The sequence below is a fragment of the Papaver somniferum genome, chromosome 9 (assembly GCF_003573695.1).
Source record: "Papaver somniferum cultivar HN1 chromosome 9, ASM357369v1, whole genome shotgun sequence".
Classification (NCBI taxonomy): domain Eukaryota; kingdom Viridiplantae; phylum Streptophyta; class Magnoliopsida; order Ranunculales; family Papaveraceae; genus Papaver; species Papaver somniferum.
The window spans coordinates 114,037,484-114,061,651 of record NC_039366.1 but is presented as its reverse complement, the minus strand read 5'-3'; the positions used below and the strand labels follow the sequence as shown (position 1 = coordinate 114,061,651).

Below are 24,168 nucleotides of genomic sequence, written 5' to 3'. Positions count from 1 at the left end.
TAGTCCAAAACCTATAAATAGGCACCTAGAATTCTTGTAGAGGACACGGTAGAAGATTAGAGAAATTACAGGCAGAAAACAAACAAAGAAGAAGGAACAACACCTAGGGAAGAATTTCCTAAAAGGTAAACGTTGTAATATTCTTTCGAACAAGCAATAAAGATTAAAGTTTTCTATTTCATACCACTTGTGTTGTTTCTCTACTATTACCCTAAGAGTTTTACAATGTTTTCCTTCAAGGTAAATTCTGCCCCAGGAGTTGCAGTAAGAGTTCCTTCAGGTCATGGGGAACTCTAATTCTCCATAGTACTCTTAAGAGTATCATAAATTTTTTGATGAGAAGGAAATCTCGTAAGAAGGAGATTATCAGCCTTAGTGATGACGGTATGAAGAATAATGAAAATACTTTCATCATGATCCACAACTACATAAGTACTTATATACTTAAAATGAGAAGTAAAGTGATGAGAAATTTCTTCTCTAGTGTACAACCAATTATTGTTGTGATCTTGAGCATCAATGTTATTCCTTGCCCTTTTCCTGTTGGCCTTGGTGTGGAAATACTTGCTTTTATTGTCCATATCCTTAATGAAGTGTTCCCTGTACTTTTTTATAGAAGTCGCTCTTTCTTTTGTGCAATATGCTTAAATCTTTGTTGATGATGGGAATCTTGTTATGGTTTTCATCAGATGGAAGTTGAGCTTGTAAGACATCAAATTCTTGTTGCATCTCATCAACTCTTTGATTAACATTACCAAAGTGAGTTATGTTCCACAAAGATAACTCATTTCTTGCTGATTGAAATATCTTTACTAATTGATAACCAGGTGAGCCATAAACATCTATCTTCCAAGCATTTCCAATAATAGGAATACATGTTTTATCATCTAACCAGGTTAGCAAAAATTTGAAAGGTTTCCAGCAATTTGGGACATTGGTACCCGTGACAAGCATAATAGGACCATGATCACTTCCTACTTGTGTAAGATGCATAAGTTTGGAGTGAGGGAAACTATGATTCCAATCTACACTCCCTAAATCCATGTCTATCCTAAATCTTCTAGTGTCAGTTACTAGGTTATTACTTGTCCATGTATACTCCCTTCCTACAAACTCAATGTCCTCAAGACCACAAGAGTTAATGATACCATTGGCCAAACCATCTGTAGATGAAGATTGCACTATTAATATCATATAAAAGGTGAAAGTTTATATCTCCAATTAGAATCCTAGGACCATTATGAGCTTCACTAATTTGATGAATGTAATCCCACTGATCTTTTTTCCTAGAGTATTTAGGATATCCATACATACATGTGAGAAAAAGTTCAGGATTGCTAGGATATGACTGAACAACTAAATTAAACATATTTTGGCTAGCATCTAATAGGTCACAAGTGAAATCATTTTTCCATAATAAAACTAAATCATCAGATAAACCTACTGGCTCAATGAAAGCTTTATTTGGGTATTGGTAATTTCCTAAGAAATGTTTACTTTTATCTTGACTGATTTTTGTCTCACAAAGAAAGATGATGTCAGGATTTTGGGTCTTTATCAAATCATTAAGATGATTTCGAGTGGTAGAGGTTTTTAAACCTTAGACGTTCCAGGAAATAATCTTCATGGAATTTAAAAGTTGTGTAATGAAATGCAAAAACGATAAAGAAAAATAATAATAGTAATAACATAAAATTTACGATGTTTGTAATGAGAAAATACGTAAACCTTAAGACAATAATAAATGCATGCAGGATTAAGCAATAAATGTTTGAAAGTGCAATACCTAATTTGAAATATAATTAAGAAAATTATAATGATTAGAGAAACAATGATGCTAGAAAAGTATTTAATGCAGGAAAGATTAATCAGTATAGTAATTACCTGACTCTCCATTAATGCATTTTCAGTTTGTTTTCCTCGTGTTGTGCACCTTTGAGCTTCTTGAATATATGTGATGTGATCAGTGATGGCACATTGAGAATGGGAGAAGAATCATGAGCAGTCCTAAGCCTTTTTCATAGTCTAATATCATCTTCATTACTACTGTCACTTTTTTTGAGCAGGAAATCCATGTTGATAGGAATACCCTCCTTAGGAGGAATGAAAAATGTGGTATTGGCAAAACTCTTTTGACTTTTTTTAGGTGCTGGAGTAGTTGTGGATGTATTGGATGAAATAGTCTTCCTTAAATTGCTACCTTTGCCAAAGAAGTAAGATTTTTCATGAGATTTTTCTAGAAAGTTGGATGCATCTTTACAGGCGCCTTTGCAATGCTTGATTATATAGCAGTCAGTGCATATACAGCTTTGTTAGAGCATAGCTCGGTTGAACCCACCAAGCTATGGTATGTCAAGTTTGGTTGTCATATTTTAGTATCAAAACTCATCTAGAGTCGCTTAATTAAATACTAGAGTCAACCTCGTTTAGGTTAGCCTAGAAAATCTAGGAATGTTGAGACATACAAATTTTACACTGAAGACCTGAAGAATGTGAAGAAGTAACGACTACAACAAAGACATCATCCTTCCACTTGAGGTTAGCAATACTGACTTGACTTGTTTCCATTCCTAACGTATCTTTCAAGTCGTATTATATTGAAAACATAACATGGGAAGCTGTATAAATATAATACACTAGTGATTAGACTTGGTCATATCATTATGATCAAAGTGTCAAGGAATTTATTGAATTACAAAGTATAAAGCTTATCTTTTGAACTTCGTAAATACGACATCAACATAGTCTATGTATTTAGTTACTTGGTTATGTGTAAGATATATGTGTTATTTCATCCTATAAAACTATATATTATTACATTGGTTTAAGTATGTAGAAAAGGAAATCATGTTGGTCCGGTTCTTTATTGAATACCTTTTGGATGACAAGGTACCTATCTTGACTTATGTTGAGAATTGAGGTATAACCGGTCATAGCATATAATGTGTATCATGTTGTAATCGGTGACAAGCTACTTTGTGAAGCAAGGTGTAACCGGTCACAAGCTACTTCTGGAAGCAAGGTGTAACCGATCACAAGCTACTTTGGGAAGCTTGGTGTAACAGTCACAACCTATTTTGGGAAGCGTGGTGTAACCAGTCACAACTTAAATTGTAAGTAATGGTATAACCGATCCCAGGGAACAAAACTGAGTTTCCAATATTCACGTATCTCTTTATGTTTTGTGTGATTTTGGAATTAGGGTTTGCAGAGAGAAATTTCTAGATGTCGACATTATTTGAACTTGTACATAACTCTTAGCATTAATTGTTCAAAGATATTCCTTGATGCTCAAGGTAATCCCAATCCGAAATATTGAAACACATTTAATTATAATTTTCAAATATATATGTTTGATTTCCAGCAATTAAAGCATATCCTCTGGAAAAGGTTATTAGTTAATGTGTCACGCTAATAATAGAAGTTTGAAAAGACGAGGGTACCCAAATACACCACAATCTTTTAATTATCCACCTATAGGTCATTTACCGAATGTGATCCTCTATGGACAGAGTCGAGACAATACAACAAATTCGGTTCACACTTCCTGTGATCGTCTATGGATACGAGATCGAGACAATACAACAACAAGATCACTTGTGTGATTGACTATGGATACAAGATCGATACGATACGATAACAAAGTGTGCACTTGATAATAGGTACGGTAATAACCGAAACTCTATAGGATCAATATCAAGTGTTACAGACTAACATACAAGTGCAATTTACTTTATCTGTAATAAAACAATTATAATGCGGAATAAAAAAGTAAATGGAACAATAAGATTTTGTTAGCGAGGAAACTGTAAATGAAGAAAAACCCCGAGACCTAGTCCAGTTTTGAATACTCTCAGAATTAAGCCGTTATACAAAATCTAATACCAACTTCGTATAGTTAAGACCAAGTAGACTACCCCTAGCTACTTAGTTTCGTCATTATACCTGCGCCTTCAACTTCTAGAGTCACGCACGTAAATTGCAAGTCCTTTGGATCGTATTCCAAACAACAAAAGAAGAATCTGTTTGGTAACCACTCTAATCAATCTTGCTAGAAGATATTAATGAGTTGTTGACAAAGGCTATTCCGTTTAATCTAATAAACTCCTTTATCTGGTTAGATCAATCTATCTTTTGATTAACGAAATAATCAAACTCTAGATTCGCAATCATCAATATAGATATCAAAGAGAAACTATAAAGCGATATCGATCTCACGCAACTAATCAATCAAGTCCATCAAAGATAAACTGATTCTATTTGGATCCCAACCGACCAAGGTTTGTGCACTAAATCCATAAGATATGAAAACTAATAAGAATTCGTCTTCAAATCTTCTATTGCCTTCAATAACCTGCACAACACCACTTGAATCCTCTTGTGATCAATCACGCATAGAACGAAGTCTGTTAAGAATGGATTATCACAAGATGTCTTTAGATCCGAAGATCCCGTCAATACTTTGATCTAGTTTGAGTGAGCCTAATATCAGAAGAGAAGGTTCTCAAGAATAAACAAACTAGGTGCGATCAAAGTTTCAACAACCGTTAGTCAATCATATCAATAATCGAAAACTAATAACACTACAATTATCTAGTTTCCCACTGACGGTACTCGTAGAGCTTCTTGATCCCACAGAAGTCTTTAAACGAGTGGTCATAAGAGATTTCGCCTAATTAAGGTATTTTCCACTTCGGATAGACGGATCCACCAGAAACAACAAGAATGAAGTTTGCCTGGATCTTAGGATAGTTTGCAAGAAATGCAAACTCAAGTATTTATAGACCAAGGTTGTTTGGACAATAAGGAAATTCCAAAACCGAAAATATTCTCAAGATATGTGTTATAACATAGCTCGGTTGAACTCGCCAAGCGTTGGTATGTCAAGTTTTGTTGTCATATTTTAGTATCAAAACTCATTTAGAGTCGCTTCATTAAATACTAGAGTCAACTTCGTTTAGGTTAGACTAGAAAGTCTAGGAGTGTTGAGACATACAAGTATTACTTCGAAGACTTGAAGAATGTGAAGAAGTAACGAACTACAACGACGACGACATCGTTACCTCAATTTCCCGCAACCACTTCTCCCCAGAAAGATATATCATTAAGCACAAGTTCAAATAAGAACTCTCCCTCTGTGTGTTGTCATCCTCTCGCAAGAACAAAAGAACAACAACAAAAGAAACCTTTACCAGAGAAAGGTTGAATCAGTTTTAACTAATACGTGCCAATAGCAAAAGTTGAAACCCGAAACACATATTTATGTTAAACACAACTTATCTAAACATTAATTAATTATCAACATATTGTGATTTTTCACATATGAGTTTCAATCGGAACACCTTATGATCCTTTGATAAAGCCTACCAACATGGGCTTGAACTTAATCCCGCCAAATAAAAAATTAACACAAATCATAAGGGCATTCACCATATGAGATCGAATATTTAGGTTGATAAAAACCGAAATCAAACATCTCATAAATCCGAAAGTACATAGAAAAATATAAGCACTCATACGTAGGTTGTGCAATCAGAACTATCAAATAATGCAACAAAGATTATAAAATAATAACTTTATTCATTCATAATAGATAGTTTTATTCAAATAAGCCTTATACAAAATATCGAAATAAATCAACACATTGATGTCTATTTCCCCATTAGACCTTTGAGTAGTCTTTCTCAAAGATCGTCCTCCATATCCTCAAAATTTTCGGGATCTTCATCTACAACATCACGACTGATTTCATGGATTCTACACACATTACCTTGATTATGTTTACAGGCTAAAGCATTAACCTTCCGATTAATATTCCTTACATACTCCCTATTACTGATTCCAAGTTTAATCAGTTTTCTTTGGTCACAGATAACAGTTCTTAGTAATGCTGCCTATTTATGATGAGTTTCAACAGTACTGATAAGGACTTGGCGAAGATTGAGAATATCACTCTTAGCATCCAAACTGTTTTGGACAAGAAGATTAGTAACTCCTGCATGAGATGTCACATCTTCATTCTCTTTTCATTTATCCTCACAACCAGATTTCTTGAAGGAATTAACAAGATTAATAATTTTCTCAATTTTAGTCGCTTTGAATTTTCAACCATCAATCATGATTTGGTTGTTCAGAGGAATATATAGAAATTGATGAAACCTTGTATGCAGAAGAGGAAGAAATATATGTAGAGATTTTTCGTCAATTGGATGAAGATGCAATTGAGGATAGAAGGAGGTGGAATTTTATGGTACAACTACATTAAGGGATAATACCAAGGCCGCTAGAGCCGCAAGAATTTATGACTAGAAGATGGACGTGGCGAGATCGATATTTTTACCACGACAAGATGATTCATGATTATTTTAATCATGGATGTATGTATTCCGATGCAAATTTTCATCGTGGATTCTGCATGGGCCGCAACTTGACTCAAAGGATTATTGCTGAGATTTTCCAAGTACAATCTTTATTTAATTTTCAGTTTGATGAACGACATGTACGAGAATTTAATCCCGAACAAAAGGTCTGCCTCCCTCTGTATATTATGTTATGGGGTACCAGCGGATTCCACAGATGAGTACATTTGTATGAGAGAAACAACCGCATATAGGTATCTCTAAATATTTTACAAGACAATAGTAGACCATTTTGGTCCAACTTTCTTAAGACTACTCAGGTAGATTTTGATAGAATCACTGCCGAAAACTCAAAGAGGGGTTTTCCAGGAATGCTAGGTAGTCTCAATTACATGCATTGGACGTGGTACATGTGTCTGTTTGAATGGATAGGGAAATATAAGGGTCACTATCTAAAACCAATTGTGATTTTGGAAGCTTCAGCTACTTATGATTGTTGGTTTTGGCATGCTTTAATTTTTTGGACTCCCGTGTTCACAAAATGATATCAGTGTTTTCCTTAAGTCATCATTGTTTGAAGAACTAAAGCATGGGATCGCATCGTACTATAATTCACCATCAACGGTCATGACTACACTCATGGATATTATCTTGCAGACGGGATCTATCCAGAATGGTCAACTTTGGTTCAAGCTTATAGTTAGACAAGGTTTGGACCAACGACTGCGAAGGATATGAAATATTTTAACACCCAACAAATGGCTCTGAGAAAGGATGTCGAACACGCTTTTGGCATTTTGAAAAGAAAGTTCGCCATCATAGCTGGGCCGATACACTTTTTTTATCTTCAAGAAATAAAAAAAATTATGCTAATTAACATGGTCATTAAGGAAACCAGACATGATCCAACCTGGACTAGTTTTCCAGACGAAGATTTGAGGCCGAGGTTTGTTGTGCACCATGGTCGTCCTGTAAGAGAATGTAGATTGGACACTGACAGAATTCAAAATTGGGACCTCTATGGGAAGCTAAGAGAAGATCTAACTAAACACCTTTGGGATACAAAAAGAGCAAGAGCCGATACGCGGGGTCGTCAAAACCAGGGTCGTCAAAATCGGGACAGATAAATGTTTTTTTCTAGTAGATGTTATTTAATTTAATCAGGTGTAATGCAGTGAAACTATATAGATTGATTGATAAGTTAAAGAAAACTATATTAACTAAACTATTACATTTAAATTAAAGTTAACTACTATATAAAAATTACAATTAACTACGTCTAACTAATCAAGGCAGTATTCATCTTCTTATTCTTCCGAGGCATCGACATCAACATCGTCTTCCTCATTCTCATACTGGACATGTTGCAGGTACTATTATTCTTCCAGTTGTTGTTCCTCCTTATCCACTTCCCTATTCCATATAGTAAGTTGTCGTGAATTCATCATTGAAATGTTCGGGAAGAGTAGCTTGTTCCTGTTAAAATCCCTGTAATGTTATTCTTGCGGAAGACGACTTTTTCAAAGTTCCCTTATTGACAATCCCAGGTCTATGGTTCTATCTTGTTTCACCTTATGCTCAAATTCCTTGAACTCAGAATAATTGAACTCGTTGGAACCTCCTTCTGTTGTTCTTTGGGTTGCGTCCCTCGCTATTTTTCCAGCTTTCTGACCCCCTTCCTATTCTTCTCTTGATGTTGGTGTTAACGTCCAGGTTGGAGTTATGTTGTTACTGACTACTTGGAGACCCATCATATAGAGATCCATTTCCTTCCGGCGAGGAAGCAGGAGAACCATTCTGAAAATCCTGCGATATTGGACCATATGGTTATCTTGCTGGCATTTTATTACCTTCCAACAAGTATGGATTAAACTTGTTAAGCACTTTCAGAATGTTATAACAAGATTCGTTGTTGGAAACCAAATTCTTGGGATCTTTACCACTCTTCCCGACATCTTCGTTCCACATCCGTTTCACCTTCACCGCTTCTTTTGGAGCGGCACATTTGCATGATCAAAGATACGTATTCACCAAGTTCTTTGCTAATTGCATGAAAACGACGAGACAAACCGTCAGGATCACGACCATTAATGTTACCGGTTTCTTCATAATTTTTTTTGGAAAATCTTTCCATAAAACGTATTATTTTCTTGCTGGCAACCGTTGATTCGATCTATTGTAAAAAATGCATAATTCCTAGAAATTGATTCGTCTTCATCCATCGTATGTTTAGCACCACAAACTCTACCGCATCTTTGTTACGTTTATTGTAGTGGTTGTTGCGAGGGGATGCCACATTTTTTAGAAAAAAGGATTATTGGAATTTTTCTGATAAATTGGGATGGTATGATTAGTTGTGCGTGAAAAACAAGGAAAAATTGAGTATTGAAATGGTATGAAATTGTGAAATTTAGAGGTACAGGTGTAGAAGGTGTGAATTTTAAGTTTAAAATGAACTAAATTTAATTATAGTGAAAAGAGTAATAGCCGTCGGATGATTAAAATTGAGATTTATCTGTTGGCGGATTTTGTAAGACCACTCGCAATGTTCCCTGACTTCCACCGAATTAATTTCATCCGCGCGGTTTTATTTTATCTGCTGGTGGATTTTATTTTCCCTCCAGGTTTTAGTTCAGACGCGCAGTTCCCCTTCCTCTGCAGTCAACAAACCAATAAAACTGTCTATTTGCTCACTCTTTTTCATGTTTATTGAGTCCATAGTGGGAACAAACCTCTTATTTGTTCAATCCATATGAATTGCTCTAAGGCCTATTCCTATGCACATGCCAAAAACTGATATTTGGCATATGTGCACCCACTATGGGTATGCCAAACTGCCAAACTCATATAGGCATACACGGCAGAGTTTTCAGCGAGTGATATAGTGTCCATCGCTCGATGGTCAAGCTAGAGATCGCTGGTCATTCCAGCACCAGCGCTAGTCAAGCTACTCATACGAAGGTACTCATCGTTCGCATCCGAAGGTACTCGTCGTTCGCATCCGGTTGGTTTTCGTAAATATGTTGGACCAAAATGATTAATCATTACTTCACAAAGCAATGAAAGGTAAGTGGATGAAGTTGTTTTACCCATATGAAGGTACTTATCATTCGCATCCGCTGGAGTGCCATAACCTAGAATCCTTAAAGCCGAAGTAAATTTTTGTTCAGGACTATGACCTCTCATATTGAGTGCATCAAACTGATAATTAAATTGAGGTTCTACTCGACAAAACTCTTCAATAATCTTTATCACCAGATGACGAGGCATACAGAATCGACCTTGAAAATTTTGATCAGAGTACACACAATTAATTGGGAAGAAAATAATCGTGTATCAGCTTCTGATGGTAAAATTCCCTCCCTCGATACGTATACCTTCTTGAGAATACTTCTTGTGGCTCAGAAGCTCTAGGTATTTGGCCCGTATATACAAGCATCAAAGTGTCGATTAGTTTATTATCTTCAACTTCCTCATCATCAAGTTCTTGCAACCTCCTTCGATGCAGTTCTTGTTGTAATCTAAACCGATTCATAATAACATTCCTCTCTTTATTGGATCTCGCCATTGATGATTATGAAATTGAAAATGAGAATAGAGATAGAGAAATTGGTGGAATATAGGTTGAAGTGGGTGTGAGTATCTTGGAGAAATACGAGGGCGTATATATAGGAACCAGTAGGGGGAAATAGCCGTTATAAAATATCTAGTGGTCGATAATATTAATATCGCCAGCGATACTATTTAACTCACTCGGTTTAATGTATAACGCCAACGATAATCATAATATCGCCAGCATTATTTATAATACCGCTCGGTAAACAGTCTATCGCTTATTGATTTTCCCATAGTGGCGCAATTGGTATGCCATGCCACCTCGAATAGGCCTGAATGACTAACATGAATGACCACCATAGTGCTTGATGTAAAGATGAGATAGGTACTTGACGATAATGAGTGTGGGGCCCAAAAATTACCAAAGTCCTTCCAACTCAGCAGATCATAACTCCAGCACCAGATCGAAGTCCTACCTGCTTCCACAGATCTCCACATTTTCTTTCGTTCTTTCTTCATTTCTGTCCCTTTCGCTAAACTCTTCAAAAATCCATGGCGAAATCACTCGATGAAGAAACCCTAATCGAAGATTCAGAAGATGATGATGATACAATTGATAATAACGAAGATGACGACGACGTAGAAGAAGAAGAGTTCTTCGAAGAAGATGATGATGATGACGAAAATCAAGTAGAAGATTTACTAAGTATTGAATCAAGAATACGCTATGAAAGACATCTATTAGGGAATTTAGTTCGTAGATTATCAACAGAAACTGTAACCCTAAAAGTTCATGATGTAGTAATCAAAGGAAACAAGAAAACTAATTACTCATTGTTAGAATCAGAAATCAAAGCCCTAAAAGATGCAACAACAATGCAAGAACTTCTTGCAATTGCTACTATTGTAAATTCTCGGCTTCAGAGGTTTGATATATTTGATTCTGTTAGAATTACTTTTGATACTGGACCACCTGAATTACCTGGTACAACTAATGTTATGGTTGAAGTTGTTGAGCCTAAGAATCCTTTTGTTGGTGAATTTGGAGTTTTCTCCAAAACTGAGGTAATTTCTTTCTTTCTGTTTCTTCAGTTTTTGAGTTTTCTGAATTATATGTATATTTTGATTTTAGTGTTGTTTCATGAAAATTTGGGATTAATTAGGAAAACCTGAAAAGGGACACGATTAGTGGAATTAGCGAGACTTTTCCTTTTATGGACGATGCCTAAAATGGCATGGCATCACTTGCTATCTGTTTTTGGAAGAGGAAGTTGAATAAGGAAAGTGTATAGCAACTTGGTTGAGTGTTTGTTTGTGACTTTACTGAAATAAGAATCTTTAATTTCTAAAATCGACACAATGCCATGAATATGTACTCGTATATTTTGTTGAAATAGGTATACAGTCACACAAATGTATTAAGATATGAATACATACTCATATATGGTAGGGACTAGTGAGTGGTGCTGAGCTTTGTTGATTAGTTAACAATCATGCATCAAATGTATTAAGATAGTATGCTATACTTATAAGTTGTATTTTGTTATTAATAGGTGTAAGTTCAGTACATCTTCTTGTATATTAGCAGTCTTATTGTCTGAAATGACTACAGACGTATGTGCACTACATAAGTCATTGGAGTTGAACCATCGGCCTGAGTTCGAAACTTAACCACATCTAACCTTTTACCACTAACAAATGCATATATCACGTATATACATTCATGAATGAGTTTTCATAGGTTATACGGCAAAATATACTTTAAAAGTAACCACATATTAGACATACACACACACTTTGTTACCGATACTGAATACAAACACATTAAGGTAGTACTCTGTGAGGCTTCCTTCTTATATTGACTAAAATGACAAGTTGGATGAGCCTGTCTGTATACATTTATGGGATATGTGTTTGCAAGGATCATAAAAATGTCATCGTATTGCTTTTGATATGGTGTTTAAAGCTTTTACACATGATTCTGTAGGCCAAGACTTGGTCACTTGAAGGATCTGCCAAATTGAAAAACCTTTTTGGATATGGTGACATTTGGGATGGTTCTTGGGCTTTTTGGTGGGACCAAACAGCAGAGATAGGCAGCGGGTTTTCTCTACCCAGATTCAAAGGAATAAATACGCCATTAACAGCTCGAGTTTCACTTCTTTCCCAAGACTGGATGAAGCTATCTTCTTACAAAGATCAATTATTAGGCTTGTCTGTTGGCTTAATTTCAACCATGCATCATGACTTGGCTTACAATTTAACATGGCGGTCCTTGGCAGATCCATCACAAAGTTCCTTTAAGTCAATACGAAGTCAGCTTGGACATAGTTTACTTTCATCGCTGAAACATACATATAAGTTTGATCAAAGAGATTCTCCTGTGCGACCTACAAGTGGATATGCATTTCAATCTACATCACAAGTCTGTGGTCTGGCACCTGATAGTCGTAGCTCGCGATTTTTACGCCAGGTGCAGTAACTTGTCATCCCTTGCTTCATTTCTCTACTTTATAATTATATCTTGATTCTCATGACTAAAGATATAAGTAGGCTATACCTATACGGTGCTTCTCAATCATATTTCCTAGATTTGAATGAGCTAATTTATTGCTCCCAAGTTGTTATTTTGGAATTGTTTATATTTTAGCTTCTATTGCATCATTATCTTGCCTTGTGCTCACTACAGTGCAGCTCATGGCTGTTTTGTATGTTATTGTATTGTGGTGCTTGTATTTGCTGTTATATTCACTGCATAAATCCCTTTATTTGTCTCAGTTAATGTACAGATGTTCTTAGTGTTCACACAGAAATCCTTCTTTCAATTAGCTGAGTTGTTTAAAAGAATTTTGTGTCTTGCTAGTTTAGGAACTCAGTTGGAATTTCAGCTTTATAATCATCATGCCGTAGACCTAAACATGATTAGAAAGAGAACCTTTGGCTAAAACCAGATTCAGTCATATTATTAGCATACTTTACAACTCCAATTTATAAGACAACTCCAGGTGTAGCAGTATAGCACAATCAAATCATACCACACATGAGCTGAATAGCATCAAAACCACTATGATAATAGCATCATCAACAGTAAAATCACCATTTTTTACAGCACTAACATACTTATTAATTAATATCACCAGAATTTTTCAAGAGCAAATAGCTACATAGTCTCACAACTACTAGCTAGGATTTTGACTTAGACTTCTACTTCTATCTCCTCTTGCTTAGAATGATGGATAAAAAAAGAAGCGAGAAGACAATCTTAGTCAATAGCCCTGTGTCATCTATCCTTGCTATCATGAGTTGGATGAGACACACCACTAATTGAGTCATAGGACACCTCACGCCCACTTAACTTTATCTGACATTAACCACAAGCTAAGTTGTAGTGCATGATTTAACTTTAACCATGCCTGAATCGGTGTTATAACTACTATGGCTTAACTTAAGCTAATCAATTAACTTAGACAAAGCATAATTTGTCTTATAAAATGTTAGAAAGCCAGCATTTTCATCTTTTGAAAGTCTACTATTTATTCTTTTTTGCTTCTTTTGTGGTTAACTTTTTTGGCTGCATTTGTCGTATTGTTGTTTATTATAATTGTGTGTATGTATTGCCACTTTATTAATAACTAGAGAAACAACCATGAATTTTTTTTTACATTACAGCTTTTATTCTCAGTTCAGTGAATGATTTTATTATCATGCTTTGCTTTTAATTCTGAACAGGAGTGCGATGTTCGTTTTGCTTTGCCATTGGGTTTCTATAATGCAGCTCTCAACTTTGGTGCCTCTGCTGGTTTTATTGTACCATGGGGTAGTGGATTCTGGAACACGACTCCCCTTATGTCTGAGAGGTACTTCTTTGGTGGTAATTCATCTCCAGTTTGCAAATTGGGAGGACCAGCAACATTGGTTGGGTTCAAGACAAGGGGACTAGGCCCTAGTGAACCACAAAGTGTTGCTGTTGGTAAATCCAATGATGAAAGTTTATATGCTCTTGGAGGCAACATTGCTGTTACTGCATTTGCAGACCTTTCTTTTGACCTTCCACTTAGGGTGCTCAGAGAAGCTGGAATCCATGGTCACTTGTTTGCTTGTGCTGGAAAGCTCTCCAAGGCAACTGTGGAAGAGTTCAAGGGTTTCTCATTCCAGAGGTTTGGGGAGTCAATGCGCAGCTCTGCTGGAGTTGGGATTGTTGTTCCCACCAAGCTGTTCCGTATGGAGGTTAGTCATCAATATTTGATATAAATCATTTTGCTTTATAAACTATTTTGTCTCTCTGGTAGGATTGGGTGCTCTTGATTGACTCGTCATTATACGAGACTCTGAGCAGCTAGACACAAATCTGCGTCATAGAATGGGCTTAGACAGATTTCTTGTTTTTGGGTCCTGTATATATCGATTTTAGACCCTAAAAAAATGACTGTTGTTTTTATTTATTACGATTCATTTTGCCTTACTTGCAAAATTGATGTCTTCTCCTTCTTTTAGGTTAACTACTGTTACATACTAAAGCAACTAGAGCATGACCGAGGGAAGACCGGGGTGCAATTTAGCTTCTCTTCTCCGAAGTAAAATTTCAACCACTGACACCACGCCAGGTCCTGAAGCCTTTCTTAAAATTTTGTTAGGCCATGGATGTCCGGGATATATTTGAAAGGATAAAGGGCGGTCTGGTCTGTAATGCATATGAATATAACTGACCAAAATACCTTAATACAAATAAAAGGCTGGTTGCAGAGGGGATCCTATTAGTCATGGATGTTTGAAGGCATACCTGAAGGGTTTTTTTAATCATTCAGGTACACTTAGTAACTTGATGAATCTTGTACTGGAGGCTTGGAATTTGTTTTTAGAACTACAAATTTTTTGGTGTTGAAAAATATTGTTTTGCATGTGAATGAAGGTAAAGCAAATGCACCAAAAGAGATGTGTTTATCTGTTTGTTTAGCATACCACTGCGCGGAATTCTTGTAACAATTTCAATAAAAAGTATTTTATGATAAAGGGGTTTGCAAAAGTATTTTGATTGCCTCTGGAACTTTCGTAAGGACCATAAACAAAATTACTCATCAGTAATGAAAAATCTGAGGTAAAGATGAATGGTTAAGTTGGCTTAGGTTTACAAGATTACAAGGGACACTTCTGTATCCTTTTATAAGGGAAAATTGTGAAGGGTATTAATTACATTACACATGAAAACAATGAGCCGGAAAATGGAAAACATATCTTAATCCTTTCCACGTAAATCAGGTATTTAGTTCCTTTTATCAACATTTACAAACACCGCCTAAATTTGAGAATACTACACGATCAGCATCAATTCAAGTTTCACCGCCTTCAGTTTCATTTAGAATTATATACATCTAATAATCCTCTGCTTCTCTGTCAGTCTCAATTCTTCATGTTCCTTGCGCTCTTTTATCTTTCTGCCCAGTTAATGAAAATGCCTGAAACCTCCAGACTTTAACTAATAGAGGTGACAAAACACGGTGGATTCACCTGTACTGCAAGAACAGGTTCAATTGCACCCCTAACATTTTCAGGAGACTGAATAAAAATGTCCATGCCCTCTTCATTTTGATTGTTGAGTATTAAGTTGCTCGCGTGCTTTATTATACAGTTCGAGTGTGTCCGCATGGTTAGGTTCGAGGCAGAGAGCTGCTTCACAGTCTAGGATTGTTGAAGCAGAGTCCCTCAATGAATCATAGAATGCTGCTCGTAAGTATAGCAACTGCAAGTCTGGTTTGAATGCTATAGCCTTTGTAAGCTCAGTGATGGCTTCATCTTCTTTGTGATCATCCATCAAAACTGGTGAGATAAATACCAATTTTTAGTAAAATGTCAACTTTGAGCACAAAAAGAAACTGTATATTTCTAAGTATGATAAAATTTCCCATGACTGAATTAGCAATCACATCATAGGACAGCAAAATGGATCAGTAAAAGTGTAAAACCGACATTTCCATCAATGCAACCCAAAAACCAATTAAGTATCAGCAATAATGAGGGCTTACCTGCTGCTCTGTATCTGTAGGGATATGTCCTCAGAGGATCTAATTGTGTTGCCATACTAAGATCATTTTTTGCTAAATCACGTTCAGAATACTCGGAACGTTTTTCATATGCGGATGCATTATTCCGCGCTTTCTCTATAAGCTTTGTCATCTCCTCGTAGGCATCTTTCCGTTGATTTTTAAGATGATAAACACGAGCAAGACCTTGATGGGCTCGTGTATGCCTAATGCTAAGGGCACTTAGATAACAATTTGCAGCAAGGTCCAGCTTATCACAGTCTACATAGACACTCCCTAGATTGTTCAATGCCTGGAAAATGCTCAGACCCCCCATAATGTCAGATTAATTTCAATAACATTAACATGATTATGGTTATTAGTGTGTGATTTTGCTTACTTGTCCTTTTCGAAGACCATCAGAAGGGCATCGAAGAGCTTCCTCGAGAAGTTCGATGACGTAAGCCGAAGATTCGGGGTCCAGGCTTGTATCTGCCAGAGCATATGCTTTGAGGAAATAAGCTTCAAATGATCTCTGTATGGAGATGGATTTCTCAGCCTTGGCTAATGCTTCTTCTCGGTGGCCAGTGTCATACAAAATCCAACCTTCATAGACAAGCTTTTCATGTTCTGAAGCAGCATAGTTTCGGGCTAACCGCAAACTTTTCATGGCAGCCTTTTGACAATTTAACCTATGAATTCAGTTTATGAGAGGTACTTTAGAATACAATAGTACACCACAAATTGGAGGTGATGAACATATAGTTAAACCTTGGTATCTACTAATACTTCATCTAAGAATGAAAACAATCAAGTCAGTAACAAAATCACACACGATAGTAATATAGGTACTCACCGAAGAAGAAGGAGAGACTGCCTAAATCTCAGAAGGCTCCTTTTGGGATCATTTGCCAGCATTTGATGCACAACAGCCAGTGACCCAATATCATCAACAGAGGACCAACGATCGTAAAGCTGCATCCAACAATCTGCTTGACTCCATTGATGTACACGTTTGCTGAGAATCTCAACCAAGTGATCTCCGTGAACTTTCCCATGGTACATCATGTAATTTGGGTCTAGTGTCAACAGCGTTCTAATATCTCTCAAAGCACCCTCATAGTCTTCACTCACAATCGACAACCAAGCTCTCATTTCTAGGCAATCAGGCGTCACCTTGAACCTAATGATCTTGTTGATCTCCGAAATGGCTGCACCAATTTGGTTCTCCTCCAACAACATGACGGCCCTATACTTGTACGGATAAGGAAGGGTGGGATCCAATTGAGTTGCTGCGTTCAAATCTGCCGTCTTCTCTTTCCCAATGCAGTACAAGGATCTCTCCTGGTACAACCATCCAACTGAATTATACTCAGATATGAGTGAATTCATTTGTTTATACGCCAAATACTTGTGACCTCTCTTGTACTTTGCCCTAGCTACACCAGCCAAAGAATAAATATGCCCGGCTTCAGCTGCTAATTCAAACCAATGCTGAGCATCCTTGAATTCATTCCGCTCCAACATCACGCAACCTAATAGATGAAAAGCGAGTTGCTTTTGCCAATCTTCATTTGCACACTCTCCTAATCTCTCCAATAGCATAACTGTGGTGTTTGACTTCATATCTTCCTCCATAGCTACCTGGGACAAGAAGTAATACAACGCAAATGACGCTTGCCCTACCCTTTCTAACCTCTCTCTTGAATTCGACCCACAAAACAATCTCATCACATTTGTATTGTACAAAGCCTTTGGTAGTTCTCTCAAGAACACCTGTAAGCACGAAGCCACCAAAAGATACGCCATTTCCTCCAATCCATACTCAACAAGCACCAATGCATCCTCGATGTTGGTCACTAGTCTCATCAAATGCTTATCACAAGCAGATTTCATCTCTTCACAACAAAATTTGTTCGCGAATGATAAAAGCTCTAACACAATTGTCGGTGAAAATGAGTCTAATCTTTGTGTCCGACTAAATATCTCAACTGCTCTCATTCCTTGTGCAGATATTTCATTGTGCGAGAAGCTTATAGTCTCCCTCTTAGATTCTATAAACCCACCATAAAGCATTGTCTTCAAAGGCCTAGATAACGAAGCAATATTATACCTAACACATCTAATGTCTTCATCCCCAATACAAAAAGAAACATCCCCATCTTCATTTGAGGTAGAACATTGTTCTTGTTCTTCTTCATCAATGGGGACCGCATAATCATCCGTAGAATCCCGACGGCGACATGGGCATGGATCATACACAGAATCTGGATCATATCCATGTTCAAGACTTGATTTAGGACATTCAAAGACCCGCCCTCTGCACTCCATTGTATCAACCCCAACAAGCTCATCTTCTCTTCTCTCATATCTCAACCAAGCTGATATAACAACCTTCAAATGAACATCAACGGCATGCTGTCTAGCTGTTCTGAGGCTTCTTCTAATCAATTTAGGATCAAACACACCTCGAAAAACCGTACATTGTTCGAGATAAAGATCCGATTTAGCACCCAATGAAGAATTCTCAAGACGGCGATATAAATCAGCTAATGTTTGAACAAAATTAACAGATTTAAGAGACGATTCAATAGGTACCTCAATAAGATCTGGAACAGGTAATCCACATGGAAGAAGAATATCATTCATGGATGAAATACTCATTCTATTAGATACTGAACCTATTGAATTAACTCTACTATGATTACCATCTCCTCCAATCCCACCACCACCAACAATACCACCACCACCACCACCAGCACCAGCACCAGCACCAGCACCAGCACCAATACCTCCACAACCAGCAAATGGGTTTAAGCCATGAATTTGTGTACCTTTACATCCATCTGGTAACTTCAAACTACGAATTGATGTAAATATATTGTGCTGCATTTTTCTCTAATAATTCAAACTTAAAATTTTATATTTACAATTTTGAGAATTTTCAGAGAAATGATGAAGAAGAAAAAGAATACCTAATGCTGCATTTGCCGCCTGCAAGAAAATCACCACCTAATGGAAGAGAAAAAAATGGTGATGCAGACCACAAACTTATTTAAAAACTATATGTTTTTTATTAAATTGTATGAATCTAATTAGGAGGATTAATTTAGAAAAATAAATAATAATTAAAGGATTTGGTGGCAATTGTTGGCCTCCAACTAACAATGTTAGTTGAAACGGCAAATCTCTCTTTTTCCTTCCTTTCCCTCCCTCTTTTTTGTTGTTGTTTTCTTTCTCTTTCGCAGATTCCTCCTTTTTAGTTTTAGTTAAGTTCGTTAAAGATTATTGCGTATAAATCGGGTTAACGTTCGTAAGTTTTACAATTCTTTATTTTTTCATTCATTACCATTTTTGGTAATAATTTAAAGTAAAAAAGGCACTCTTTGATCTACAAAAATGTATCTGGGGGTTGCATAAACAAAGTTTCGGTGGAGCATTCATGCGTGCGTGCGTGTGCGTGCATCCATGCATATAGTTGGCTAGTGATATCAGATGTTGTTTATTGAGCTGAGGGCCATGCTTAGCATCTACAATGTGACCAAGTTTGGAAATGCTTTGTGTTTAACAAGCAATGTGAACAGCTATATCCATTACTTAGTTTAAAGGTTATCCCCTACGATTTCGCGGGATGATTTCCAGCTCTAGCGGCTTACGGGATGATTTCCTGCTCAAGCGATTTATAATTGGATTCTCGTTCAGTGTAGGATCCATCATTTTCAGTTTATGACCCATCACTTTTCCTAAAGGGTTCAAGGCTTTCAGATCTGAATTCTAGATGTGGGACATAACGATGTAACGATTTGGAAGTCGCTTGAGCGGATGACATCTTACAAAGTATGAGTTTATATAAAACTAAGCAGGAGTCTCATGGAACTTCAAATCAAGATCCACGTCATCTTGAATTAGAGTCTGAGTTTTATGGTGTTGAAGGTTTGCAAGACAAAACTTGAAATTGTATAGTGCTGGGGCATGAAATGGTTTAGCCCAAGAGAAAAAATGGGCCCAACGTCAGACAGTTCAGCGCTTTGACTAATCAATATTAGTTGACCTGTTACATTATTCCACGCGATACTAAAATTGTATACACAAGAACTCGGTTTCTGGTTCTCTCACATCATTCCATCTCATTTTCTTCACTCAAGGACACACTAAAACCCTAGGTTCTTTCATCAGATCCTTGTTACAATGAGATTACTGACTGAAATTGACTTCGAAGTGATTTCGAATGAAATGCGATTTCAGTGAGACCAGTTCTGAAGAAAAGGATATCTATTTAACTGGGAAACTAATACCTTGGAAAGGCTCCTCTCGGTATTTGGGATCGATGCTTCAAGGCGATGGTGGAATTGAAGAGGATGTTTGACGTAGGATCCAGGTGGGGAGGGCGAAATTGAGACAAGTAACGGGCATTCTGTGCGACAGAGAAGTCCTACAGAAGCTCTAAAAGCAAGCTTTATAGGATAACAATCAGACCAGTGATGTTATATGGCGCGGAATGTTGGGATACTAAAACTCAACACATTTGAGAGATTCATGTAACAGGGATACGTATGCTGCAATGGACCTTTGGCCACACGAGACGAGGTTGAATTAGGAATAATGATGTTTGCAATAAACTTGGGGTAGCACCGATCTGGGAGAAACTTATTCCACATCTGCTGAGATGGTATTGGTGTCTCAAGCGAAGGCCTCCCGAGTCACTAGTACAGACAGGAATCATAAGGCATGTAATAGGAACAAAGAGAGGTAGAGGGCGCCCAAAATTGACTTGGGAAGAAACAATATAGTGGGGCTTGAAGGGCCGAAAGTTATCCCAAAGAAATGGCGATGGACAGATGTGCGTGAAAATCAACGACCCACGTACCAGAAGCTTGACGTACACAACTTGGTATATATCTTGGGTTTCATCTCTAGCCTACCCTAACTTATTTGAGAATAAATACTTGGGTTTGGTTTTTTTGGTTTGGGTTTATACCAATCGCATATGTGAAGCTATCCATACTTTTCTTTGATTTCTGACCACAAACAAGATCAAGATAAGATTTTGAAATATAACCTTTTTTTTTAAAGTTTTTCTTTTTAATTGATTATGATTCAATTTCATCATAAACCTTCACAAGAACGAAATTTAACAGAACAATGTAATTCCTCAAAAGCAGTTGTTTATGGGTGAAAACTATTTCTTCCGGTTTTGGTAATTTGGGATGTGTGGATGAGAAATGAATCTAAACCCTAAACAAATGCACTGCACGGGAGTACTTGTGATTCGAGAAATCAATCTGTACAACTCTGGCCTAAACCAAGAAATGGCCGTTTCAGACTTGCTTCGGTCACAAAGTGAAGGAGATGGGGTTGATCTTAGGGAGGGAACCGAAGAAGGTATTGAGATTGTGGAGGTGTTGGCTGTGTATGACTTGTATCAGAAAGCTGAACTGGCTTGCAGAATGTTAGCTATCAGTTCTGGTGTTGGGATACGGTTGTATCAACACTTGGTTTCTGTTGTCTCATTCTGTCTTGGAAATAGGGAGGAGAACCTATTTATACAAGTCATTGAGCCTAACCCATGTCTCTCATGGGAAGTGGAGAAAGTGGAGTGATGAAGTAATGGAGTTGCGTGTGTTAGTGTCACACGATCAGTCTTGCCCACTTCTTCCATCATCACTAACCGTCCATGTATTCCTGACACGTTCTTCTGATGGCGCGTTGTGCGCTGCACGCTGTAAACCGCCAGACCAATACCCCAGTAAGTATCCCCCAGTTTGTGACATGTTTGATGTCTCGAATGTGTGGATTGTGGGACCCATAAAAAGTAGCATGTGATGCTAGATTAAATAACTAAGTTATTTAGGAAGTCGATATTTGTGAAGTATCGTGTGTATTTTATGCAGGTAATGCATCGAATATATTCAGCATGTGTGAAACATAACTGTTTAAAGGCTTAACGGAGTAAGTCGCGGATTAAGCATCTTAAAATAGCATCACGTCCATCCATCTTCGAGTGATCGTTTGGAGGTTGTACAGGTAAGTCCTGACTTGGCCGATCACTTTATGTGGAAGAGTGGTGGACGGTGATCGTGGTGATGCATCACTGGTCGCCTAACTCCTGTCTTAGGCTGTCCGTCCAAGCTGGTGAAGTTGGACAGACGAGATGCCTTGCGACCCACATCTGCGACCGTCAGACTAGGGTTTAAGAGGTGCTCGAACACCAACCTTTAGCTTGGTCGAATTCAAGCATGGGACACGTTTTTGGCAGGGCCGATTGGGCATGCGTGTAGACGACATGCTGGTGTAGGTGTCTGTACCTCACTGTCCCCATGTAGATGCGATCTAAGCCACTCAATTTTTCTGGCAAAGAGGAGCGGCTGAGATTGATTTGCGACAGAAATCCCATGTCGCAAAGGAATTGAAGACCGCACGTCGTGCCTACTTCGTGCGCGCGTTTCGTGAAGAACAACCATGGTTGGTCTTGGCCGATCAGTCAGGCGTGCAGTCGGAAGGCCAGTGTACACGTCCGTACCTTACTGTCCCGTGAAGATGTGATCTAAGCCACTCAATTTGTCCGGAAAATTTGAGTGGTCGAGATCGATTTGTAGTTGAAAACGCGTGGCCATGCCTAGTTTGGGCGCATGAATGGAGACGACCAACCATTGTTGGTCTTGACCGATTAGTCATGTATGTAGGCGGGCCCACGGTGATTGTGTTGACATGCTCTAGGCCCTTTGAATATACATCCACACCCTCCATCTATGCCTGCGAAGATGGATGGTTGAGACTGATTTGCGACACATGTGATGTCCCGCAAACCCTAATTAGGGTTTCACGTCCACGCTGCTTTGGCTGGACGAATTGGAAAGCCACGCTTCTCTTTTGGGGAGGCCGACCATGTGGGGCCCACGTTGGGCCGGTGGTGAACGCGCCAATACCTGCCTGGTGGCTATGGGTCTGATCTAAGCCATCCAATCATGCCGGTGAAATGGGATGGTCGTGATCAATTTGGGACATTTAGTGGAATTTCCTGCGACTCTCAATTCTTCACGCGGACACAACTTCGGACAAACGTATATTGCAATCTGGTCAGGTTAAGGAAGAATCGGTCATGCAGGTAGGAAGAAGGTCTGCCGGTGTACACCACGGCGCTTGTTTGACCGGCTTTGGGATGTTCCACGCCATCCAACCATGCCGGTGAAGTTGGACGGACGTTATGAACTTGAGACTGCCATAGGCGGCCTTTGTTTGTACGATTCCTCCAAGGTGCTTCATACCAGTCTGGACATCCAACTTCAGGCTGGTGTTCGGTGGTAGTTTGGGAGGCATGGTAGGTATTCGACCGACCAGGGAATAAGTGGGCCTGCTGGTGGTCATTAATATAGTAGCCTGCTCCTGCTGAGGATCGTCTATGCTGGTTAAATCGTGCGGCCGAGTTGTGTGGCCGTGATTGTTTCTGAGACTGATATGGACAGTCCAGATTCAAATATGTTTAATCGGGCTAGTATAACACACCGAGAGATGTAGCCTGTACGAGTATTTCATGCCTCATTATCAACGTTTGGAGATTCATGTTACTCTGCTGAGAGCAACACTCAGTCGTCATGCCGCACTAATAATGAGATTTCGGCGGAACAGGAAATACAAGGCTAGTCATGTATTAATTGATAACGCTATAAATTCACAGGGTATAAGAGATTGTTGCTACATGCTCCATTCTAGGTGAATTAGTAAAGTGAAGAAGTATTCATCACTCATTAATGGCTTTATCCTTTATTGGATGTCAGCGCATAATTTTGGCTTTTACAATTTTAGCCTTAAATGAAAATCCACCATCAACATTAAGTCCCCTGCCTAGCGCATAATGGTTGCATCATTGTGGGGTAGGCATGAGATGGTGATAGTTTAAAGATAAAACTTATGAGATAAAGTTAGATGTTACCAGGAGAGACGGGTCGTCCTGTCCTTGGAACATGTCACGTTCAAAAGGCGTCCAGGCGAGCGTTCCACTAGCATGATATCGGTCTTGCATCGACCTTGCTTTGCCTGCTTCGGTCAAGATCATGTGCTTGCCACGCTTGAATGTCGGTCTTGCCTAATCGACGGACTATTGCGCCTGCTTCGTTCGTGGGGCTACTGCGCCTGCTTGATCGAACGTGGGCTTGCTGTGCCTGATCAAATGGGACCCGCCGCGTTCCTTCTTTGTTTGGGCCGGTTATGCCTGCTTCGACCAATCATGGGCTGGTTGT

The 24,168-nt window shown here is 38.2% G+C and overlaps 2 protein-coding genes across 2 annotated transcripts; one reads left to right on the top strand and one right to left on the bottom strand.

Moving 5' to 3' along the window:
- The first annotated feature begins 10,366 nt into the window (after positions 1–10,366).
- LOC113311089 (sorting and assembly machinery component 50 homolog A-like) lies at positions 10,367–14,937 on the top strand. Its single transcript, XM_026559939.1, has 4 exons — positions 10,367–10,979; positions 11,902–12,387; positions 13,644–14,141; positions 14,409–14,937. The coding sequence occupies exons 1-4, from the start codon at positions 10,467–10,469 to the stop codon at positions 14,490–14,492; spliced, it is 1,581 nt and encodes a 526-aa protein (XP_026415724.1). The 5' UTR covers positions 10,367–10,466; the 3' UTR covers positions 14,493–14,937.
- A 66-nt stretch (positions 14,938–15,003) lies between these two features.
- Positions 15,004–19,141, bottom strand: LOC113311088 (ethylene-overproduction protein 1). Its single transcript, XM_026559938.1, has 4 exons — positions 16,788–19,141; positions 16,332–16,623; positions 15,935–16,244; positions 15,004–15,728 (listed from the first exon to the last, which is right to left on the bottom strand). Exons 1-4 carry the CDS (start codon positions 18,821–18,823, stop codon positions 15,493–15,495), a joined length of 2,874 nt encoding a protein of 957 aa, XP_026415723.1. The 5' UTR covers positions 18,824–19,141; the 3' UTR covers positions 15,004–15,492.
- Between the last annotated feature and the right edge of the window lie 5,027 nt (positions 19,142–24,168).

What these genes read in the sequence shown, in the direction of transcription:
- LOC113311088 (XM_026559938.1), bottom strand. Translation starts at nt 18,823, where the DNA reads ATGCAGCACAATATATTTACATCAATTCGTAGTTTGAAGTTACCAGAT. An exon ending in ATGGTCTTCGAAAAGGACAA is followed by an intron (nt 16,245 to 16,331) that starts GTAAGCAAAATC and finishes AGCATTTTCCAG; the next exon opens with GCATTGAACAATCTAGGGAG. An exon ending in CTACAGATACAGAGCAGCAG is followed by an intron (nt 15,729 to 15,934) that starts GTAAGCCCTCAT and finishes TTATCTCACCAG; the next exon opens with TTTTGATGGATGATCACAAA.
- LOC113311089 (XM_026559939.1), top strand. Translation starts at nt 10,467, where the DNA reads ATGGCGAAATCACTCGATGAAGAAACCCTAATCGAAGATTCAGAAGAT. An exon ending in GAGTTTTCTCCAAAACTGAG is followed by an intron (nt 10,980 to 11,901) that starts GTAATTTCTTTC and finishes ATGATTCTGTAG; the next exon opens with GCCAAGACTTGGTCACTTGA. An exon ending in CCAAGCTGTTCCGTATGGAG is followed by an intron (nt 14,142 to 14,408) that starts GTTAGTCATCAA and finishes TCCTTCTTTTAG; the next exon opens with GTTAACTACTGTTACATACT.